General features: G+C 42.5%; 1 protein-coding gene across 1 annotated transcript in view; it reads right to left on the reverse strand.

Annotated features, from left to right (window-relative positions):
• ssh (Protein phosphatase Slingshot) overlaps window positions 1–7,120 on the reverse strand; it is a 53,045-nt gene extending 45,925 nt beyond the window's left edge. The window contains exons 1-2 of the mRNA XM_067102975.1: window positions 6,940–7,120; window positions 269–321 (exon numbers count right to left, since the gene is read on the reverse strand). Of these exons, the coding sequence (XP_066959076.1) occupies window positions 269–321; window positions 6,940–6,996 (110 nt within the window). The 5' untranslated portion in view covers window positions 6,997–7,120. The remainder of the gene's footprint in view (window positions 1–268; window positions 322–6,939) is intronic.
• Window positions 7,121–9,044: the final 1,924 nt, after the last annotated feature.

The following is a 9,044-nucleotide window of genomic DNA, read 5'->3' on the forward strand; positions in this document are numbered from 1 at the left end:
TTATATAAAAAACCGAATAAAATAATTTCATAATTATAATTTTTCAAATAGCAATGATTTTCATAAAATCAAAATAATTTTTAAAAAATTAATTTTTATATGTATTTCCTAAACCTTTTGCATTTACAATTTGGTCTCAATGAGGTCAATGATACCTTGGACAGGAATGGAACTTCCGGCTCGCCACGGGATCGAACCCGTGCTGGCAACCAGGCAACAGGCATCCGGAGTTCGATCCCAGTAGCGGCCAGGGGGAGGATGAACTCACCTACTGATTCTGTGGTCCTCCTCCTCGGACGAATGACACGAACTTCCGTATTCCTGGAAGAGTGAAGACGAATTAGAGGCGAATATTATGAATTAAGCCACGAAATCGTCCGAGATGGTTTGGATCTGTGGGGAGAACCATGCCCTTACCTAACCACATCTTACCTTCCTAATGTTAGGGTGCTGTGACCCGACCTGATTGAGGGGCCTTTGTGACCTGACCTGCAATACGGGGCTTCGCCCCCCCCCATTGACTTCCCCTCCACCAAGTAACGCTGAATATCGGAAATAGATCCTAGGGCGCCATGCCAGGGCCACCAAGAAAGAGAGAGAGAGACACTGGTTACAAGAGAACCAGAGAGAGAGAGAGAGAGAGAGAGAGAGAAATTCAATGAATTCTGTCGCAGAACTTTCTATGAATAAATCTGATTGTTCTTCGAACTGGCGATACCTCCTTCTTTGTTATTATATAAATGTTCTGCCCCAAAGTTATAAGCTCCCGAGCGATGAGAACAAAACGACTCAAATTTTCCGATATATATTAATTATGTATTAACTAACGGCGTTTTACAGCGCTGTAACTTGATGCTGCACGAAGTTACGGAGCCATAAGCGCCACTGGCGCTTCTGCTGCTCAGCGAATCCTGTCGCTCTCGAAAGACACGGCTCCGAAAAGGGGGACTGCCTTGCTTTGCAAAAACTTCACAGAAGACGGTTTCAACTTCGAAACAATCGTAAAAACTGTCACCAGGTACTCTAGGGCCAAGGTTTGGTCAGTACAATAATCTTTTTGCATTTTCATGCATTTCTATCTATTAATTAATTTATTTTCTCTTTTTTAATAAGTGAGATCTCTACTTTCTGTATTTCTCTTTAAACGCCCTCTTACTCTTTCCTCATACTGAACACCATAATATTCTTGGGAAGCTTGACTTTCAAGTCAACAGCCCCTTTGGTGGGCTTCTTGTTCCATGTGAAAAGGATTCATCTTCTGAATAATAATAATATTAATAATAATAATAATGATAATAATAATAATAATAAAATAATAATATTTCCGTACATCAAGCGTTTAAATGTGAAAAGGAGCTTAGGATGATGTCTGCCGTAACGCCACACTTCCTTTTCCGCCACTAAAATGTTACGTGAGGCTGAGAAGGTTTGATTCCGCAAGCACCCAGTTACGGACAGGAGTTTTATGTACAGACACCACCCTGCTTGAGTGCATTCAACTTACAAACATCCAGCGGTCGCAAATGAAAACTGTGCTCAGAGCGCACCCCTTCGCCACCTGCAAGTTCAAATTTTGTTCCGAGCGCCGGCAGCAACCAGCTTCCCTGAACGTGCCTCGCTGAGAGGCTGTTGTACAATTGGAACTTCGGAAGTCGGAGCAAAAATGCCGTGCATTGCTGCCCTGATACTGTTCTCCTTGCATTTCAATGCATTTTTATCTATTTATCGATTTATTTTTTCTTTTCTAATAAGTGGTACTTCGATTTGCCTCCTCTTAACATTCTGTGAAGTTAGAATTTCAAGTCAATGGCCCCTTTGGTGGGCTTGTTCCATATGAATAGGATTCTTCAACTGCTGATTAATAATAATAATAATAATAATAATAATAATAATAATAATAATAATAATAATAATAATAATAATAATAATAATAATATGAGGGGCACAGACCCTCTTTCAGGCAGGTCCTATTGAAAAGGATGGCTGCACTGTGCGAATTTATCTTATACAGGACGATTTCTATTCTCCTTATAAGGTGCTTTTCAGGCTCAGCGATGCTGGTCAGCAACTGGCCAACGTTCATGCCGGAAAGGGACAGCGTGAGATGAGTGAAGTATTTCTCTTCTTACTTCAGGTTGTGGTACCATACATCGAGCGTTTGAATGCGAAAAGGATGTTAGGATGATGCCTGCCTTAACGCAACACTTCCTTCCCCCCCATTAAAATGTTATGTGCGGCGGAGAAGATTTGATTCCGAGAGCACCAGTTACGGACAGGAGGAGTTTCACGTACAGACACCACTCTGCTTGCGTCCACTCAGAGATACAGGAGTTTCAATTTAGACACCACTCTGCTTAAGTCCCATTCAGACAGACACCACCACTGCTTGCGTCCACTCAGAGATACAGGAGTTTCACGTGACAGACACCACTCTGCTTGCGTCCATTCAGAGATACAGGAGTTTCACGTACAGACACCCTCTGCTTGCTGCTTTCCGCAGGACACCACTCTGCTTGCCCATTCAGAGATGCAGGAGTTTCACAGACACCACTCTGCTTGCGTCCATTCAGACACGTGCAGACACCACTGCTTGCTTCAGAGATGCTTTGCGTCCATTCAGAGATGCACAGACACCACTCTGCTTGCCCATTCAGAGATACAGGAGTTTCATGTACAGACACCACTCTGCTTGCGTCCATTCAGAGATGCAGGAGTTTCACGTACAGACACCACTCTGCTTGCGTCCATTCAGAGATGCAGGAGTTTCACGTACAGACACCACTCTGCTTGCGTCCATTCAGAGATGCAGGAGTTTCACGTACAGACACCACTCTGCTTGCGTCCATTCAGAGATGCAGGAGTTTCATTCAGAGATACAGAGTTTCATGCGTGCAGACACCACTCTGCTTGCGTCCATTCAGAGATGCAGGAGTTTCACGTACCAGAGATACAGAGTTTCACCAGACACTGCTTGCGTCCATTCAGAGATACAGGAGTTTCAGAGATGCAGGAGTTTCACAGACACCACTGCTTGCGTCATTCAGAGACACCACTCTGCTTTCAGAGATACAGGAGTTTCCCATTCAGAGATGCAGGAGTTTCACGTACAGACACCACTGCTACAGACACCACTCTGCTTCAGAGATACAGGTCCATTCAGAGATGCAGGAGTTTCACGTACAGACACCACTCTGCTTGCGTCCATTCAGAGATGCAGGAGTTTCACGTACAGACACCACTCTGCTTGCGTCCATTCAGAGATGCAGGAGTTTCGCGTACAGACACCACTCTGCTTGCGTCCATTCAGAGATGCAGGAGTTTCACGTACAGACACCACTCTGCTTCAGCGTCCATTCAGAGATGCAGGAGTTTCACGTGCAGACACCACTCTGCTTGCGTCCATTCAGAGATGCAGGAGTTTTCACGTACAGACACCACTCTGCTTGCGTCCATTCAGAGATGCAGGAGTTTCACAGGAGTTTCATGACAGACACCACTCTGCTTCAGCGTCCATTCAGAGATGCAGGAGTTTCACACCGCTCTGTTCACAGACACCACTCTGCTTGCTGCCCATTCAGAGATGCAGGAGTTTCACGTACAGACACCACTCTGCTTTCGTCCATTCAGAGATGCAGGAGTTTCACGTGAAGACCACTCTGCTTGCGCCCATTCAGACACCACTCTGCTTGCTTCCCATTCAGAGATGCAGGAGTTTCACGTATTACAGACACCACTCTGCTTCAGAGATACAGGAGTTTCCCATTCAGAGATGCAGGAGTTTCACGCACAGACACCACTCTGCTTACAGACACCACTCTGCTTGTCAGGAGTTTCATTCAGAGATGCAGGAGTTTCACGTACAGACACCACTCTGCTTGCGTCCATTCAGAGATACAGGAGTTTCACGCAGACACCACTGCTTGATTCAGACACCACTCTGCTTGCGTCCATTCAGAGATACAGGAGTTTCACGTCTTGCGTCCATTCAGAGTGCAGGAGTTTCAGACACCACTCTGCTTGCGTCCATTCAGAGATGCAGGAGTTTCGCGTACAGACACCACTGCTTGCGTCCATTCAGAGATGCAGGAGTTTCACGTACAGACACCACTGCTTGCGTCCATTCAGAGATGCAGGAGTTTCACGTACAGACACCACTCTGCTTGCGTCCATTCAGAGATGCAGGAGTTTCGCGTACAGACACCACTGCTTGCGTCCATTCAGAGATGCAGGAGTTTCGCGTACAGACACCACTGCTTGCGTCCATTCAGACACCACTCTGCTTGCGTCCATTCAGAGATGCAGGAGTTTCACAGACACCACTGCGCGCAGACACCACTGCTGCTTGTCCATTCAGAGATGCAGGAGTTTCACGTGACAGACACCACTGCTTGCATCCATTCAGAGATGCAGGAGTTTCGTCCATTCAGAGATACAGGAGTTTCAGACACCACTGCTTGCGTCCATTCAGAGATACAGAGATGACACCACTCTGCTTGCGTCCATTCAGAGATACAGGAGTTTCTTGCATCCATTCAGAGATACAGACACCCACTGCTTGCGTCCATTCAGAGATGCAGGAGTTTCACGTACAGACACCACTCTGCTTGCTCCATTCAGAGATGCAGGAGCTTTCCATTCAGAGATACAGTACAGACACCACTGCTTGCGTCCATTCAGAGATGCAGGAGTTTCTTGCGTCCATTCAGAGAGATACACACCACCACTGCTTGGCTGCAGGAGTTTTCGCGTCCATTCAGAGATGCAGGAGTTTCACGTACAGACACCACTGCTTGCGTCCATTCAGAGATGCAGGAGTTTCACAGACACCACTGCAGAGACCAGGAGTTTCACGTCACCACTGCTTACATTCAGAGATACAGGAGTTTCACGTACAGACACCACTGCTTGCGGCCATTCAGAGATACAGGAGTTTCAGACACACCACTGCTTGCGAGATACAGGAGTTTCCATTCAGAGATGCAGGAGTTTCACGTACAGACACCACTGCTTAAGTGCTTCAGAGATACGTCCATTCAGAGATGCAGGAGTTTCAGAGATACAGGAGTTTCACAGACACCACTGCTTGCGCGTCCATTCAGAGATGCAGGAGTTTCATGTACAGACACCACTGCTTGCGTCAGGAGTTTCATGTGCAGACACCACTGCTTGCATCCATTCAGAGATGCAGGAGTTTCATGTACAGACAGACACCATTCTGCTTGCGTCCACTTCAGAGATGCAGGAGTTCCATTCAGAGATACAGGAGTTTCATGTACAGACACCACTGCTTGCATCCATTCAGAGATACAGGAGTTTCACGCCCATTCAGAGATGCAGGAGTTTGCGTCCATTCAGACAGACACCACTCTGCTTGCGAGATCCATTCAGAGATGCAGGAGTTTCACGACAAGACACCACTCTGCTTTCGCATTGCACCACTCCATTCAGAGATACAGACACCACTGCTTGCGTCCATTCAGAGATACAGGAGTTTCACGTACAGACACCACTGCTTGCGTCCATTCAGAGATACAGGAGTTTCACGTACAGACACCACTGCTTGCGTCCATTCAGAGATACAGGAGTTTCACGTACAGACACCACTGCTTGCGTCCATTCAGAGATGCAAACAAACCCGTAAGTTCAAATTTTGCTCTGCGCCTCTGTTCTGCTTGGTTACAATTAATCAAGCACGGTGCTCTATAAAATACAGTACTGTATGTACAGTGCACTGTACTGTATTGTGTTTTAGGATGAAAAAACGTAATGTATCGACCTTAAATTGGCATGAAGACCGACTTACGAACAACTCAACATACAAATGGCGTTGATAACTCAAAGGCAGCTTTTCCTATAATCATATATTTGTATGGCACTTGTTATCAACTTTTTTCCAAAAAAAAAAAAAAAAAAAAAAAAAAAAAAAAAAAAAAAAAGGAAAATACAGTGCTCATAACCCGTGTTTCGAGTTAATGCCATTTGGCGTATGCAAATCAGTGCAGACGAGAATAAATGTGAAAAATGAAAGAAAAAGCAAGATAAATTTGTGCGAGAAACGCAATGCAGCCAATTGCTCTATGTCACTGATCCATCAAACTGGCCTACTCTCTCTCTCTCTCTCTCTCTCTCTCTGTGGTCTTGGTCATGCCCTGACCTGACCAGACCTTCCTAACCTGACTTAAGGTGCCCTGACCTGGCTTGGGGGGGACAAAGCCCCCCACCCCGACGCCCCCAAGTAACTCTGAATATCAAAAACCAATCAACTGGGCAACACAACCTTACCCTAATCTTCCCTAGGGCATCGTGCCCTGACCTGACCTTGCCATCATGACCTGACTTGGGGTGCCCAGACCTCACCTGGCCAGGGGGGCTTTGCCCCTCCTGGATCCCCCTAAGGAACAATGAACAGGCCTACTGGAAACAGATCAGCATGACTAAACAACCTTACCCAAACCTTTCCAAGGGCATCATGCCCTGACCTGACTAGTTCTTACCTTCCTAACCTGACTTAGGGCGCCCTGACCTAACCTTGGCAGAGGGGGCTTTGCCCCTGCTCGACCCCCCAAAGTAACACTTAACATCAGACACACTGACTGGCCTAGGCTAGCCCATTGCAATGGGAAGCCTATCCACGACTCCCTACTGTGACTGAACGACCTTCCTTTCCTCTGAGCCTCCTTCAGTATCCCCACGCCCCTCCCTTGCCCATCCTAGCCTGAGGATCTCCAAGTTTCACCGTATTTCCAAACCACCTCATAATAATCTATGTATAAACACAAAACTAAATCAATAAACAGGACCAAAACGGAGGAGCCCTGAGGTACCTCCCTGCGGCAGCCCGCTCCTGAAGGAGATACGGAGACGGAGAGAAAGAGAACCTCCTCCTTCTGCTCCTCCTCCGGCGGGAGGGGAAACGGCAGGAGGAGGAAGGGCACTCACCGACGACGGCGGGGAGCTGCTGACACTAGGGGACCTTTGGACGGTCACCAGAGCCATATTAGGATCAGGCCTCCGTCGGTTACTCCGTCGGGTTTTATCTGAAGGAGTTCATCGCGAGGCCTCTTCTTGTTCTTCTTCCTCACAAGGTCGTACCCTCATATTTACAATAACAAATTCCAACAATGTGAGTCATGCAGGTTTCGCCTCGAAATTCGATCAAATTTCCCCAAAAACGAATTAAAATTAATATTAAACAAACTTAAAATTTATTTTAATTCGTTTTTATTTATTTAATTGCATAAAAAACTCTTTAACTTGAAATAAAACCGATACTTAAAGTCGTTTGGAGACTTTGCGAATCGTCGGAGAGCAAAAAACATAGAGAGTGCTGGGCAAAAATAATTGAAATCTTGTTAAAACCAAACTACTTTCAAAGATATTATGTAAAATATTAATATTAAATACTTAATAATTATATAATATCAAATTAACTTTAATTAGATAATTAAAAAAGACATTTAAAATCGTTATAATCCTCTGTCATCAGTCAGCGAACGCAAATATAGAGACCGCAAGGTTACGATGATTTTAAAATTACCACTAAAATCTTTGTACAAATATGGTAATATTTCCAGAACTTCACATAAAAACCCCATAAACATATCTAATAAACTATATTTAACTCTGATGCAATTAAAATGATTTGTTGATTAGGAATCCCGGAAAAAAATACGGCAATCGAGGGAATATTCATTTTATTTGTGGATAATTCCCATGAGTCATACATTTTTCCCCTTACGGAAAGCGATCCATAATTTTTACTGATTTATTTTATATCCGTTTTACGTTATTTGTTTGTTTACAAGTGTTATTTCTTCCGTTATTTGTAATATTACGCATGCAGGAGCGTAATTATTATACGTGAATGATTCTTAATGAGCGTCAAGTTTCTACTGTAATTAGCGATAAAATTTAATGTTTTAAATAGGTCTATGTGTAATTTGCAGTCTGCCGATACAATATTACTATGGAGGTAAATATATTTGAAAATATGTCAATATATTACCTTTTAATTATAAATATTCAACATTTTCGAAGTATATCCAAATTCCAAGGCCATGCTTTATGATCAAGGATCAAATATGAATTTATAGCCATTAAAATATATTTTGATTTGCTCAGAAATATTAAAGATAATAAATCTCAGGTTAATTTAAAGCCTAAAAAATGACTGCATATTGATTATCAGTAATTAATATCAAGATAAAAATGTATTCACAATAAATTCTAGGTGTAATTCATATTACATTACAAAGGGAAATGTATTATACATCATATATAACATATTTTTTTAAATGTGGGCGTCCTTGAGTTCAATAAAAAAATTCTTCGTACCACAACGTATCATGGAGTATACTGAGACAATAAAAAGACGTAAATGACAAAATAACGCAAATTAAAGGATCTATATATTTATATATTTACTATATATTATATATAGTTATAAGAACAATATATTTAACTGAATATGTTACGAAATACTTATGATATCCGCAAAACGTTAAAAAAATAAACAAATGTCTTATTGCTCTTGAGGCGTTCATCTATACGAAGTAGGTCTAGACATATAGTTAAGAGAGATAAATAACAAAATTAGGCAATATGAAGTGTTTTAATATTTATTTTATATAGATAAATATATAATAATAATATATTACTGTATAAATTACGAAATAATTACAATATTATCAAAAAACGTCAAAAATAATTTTTAAAAACGCATCCAACGTTCGTGGCGGTGTCAGCCAATCACCTGCCGGAACGTCATTCGTCTTATGAGTCGTTCTTCCGTAGGTAGACGTAAAATGAAGAGATAGATAACTAAATGAGGCAAATAAAAAGGATTTATGTATTATCTTAATACTAAAATGGAATATAACAATAGTATATTACGTTATATATTACGAAACATATACAATATTATCCAAAAACGTTGAAAATCAAAGGGTGTCTACAATTCGCTAGTGTGGCGTTCATCCATACATAGTAGGTATAGACGTATAATTACGAGGAACATATAACAAAATTTTTAGAATAAAAGGATT

The sequence above is a fragment of the Macrobrachium rosenbergii genome, unplaced genomic scaffold, assembly GCF_040412425.1.
Source record: "Macrobrachium rosenbergii isolate ZJJX-2024 unplaced genomic scaffold, ASM4041242v1 171, whole genome shotgun sequence".
NCBI lineage: Eukaryota > Metazoa > Arthropoda > Malacostraca > Decapoda > Palaemonidae > Macrobrachium > Macrobrachium rosenbergii.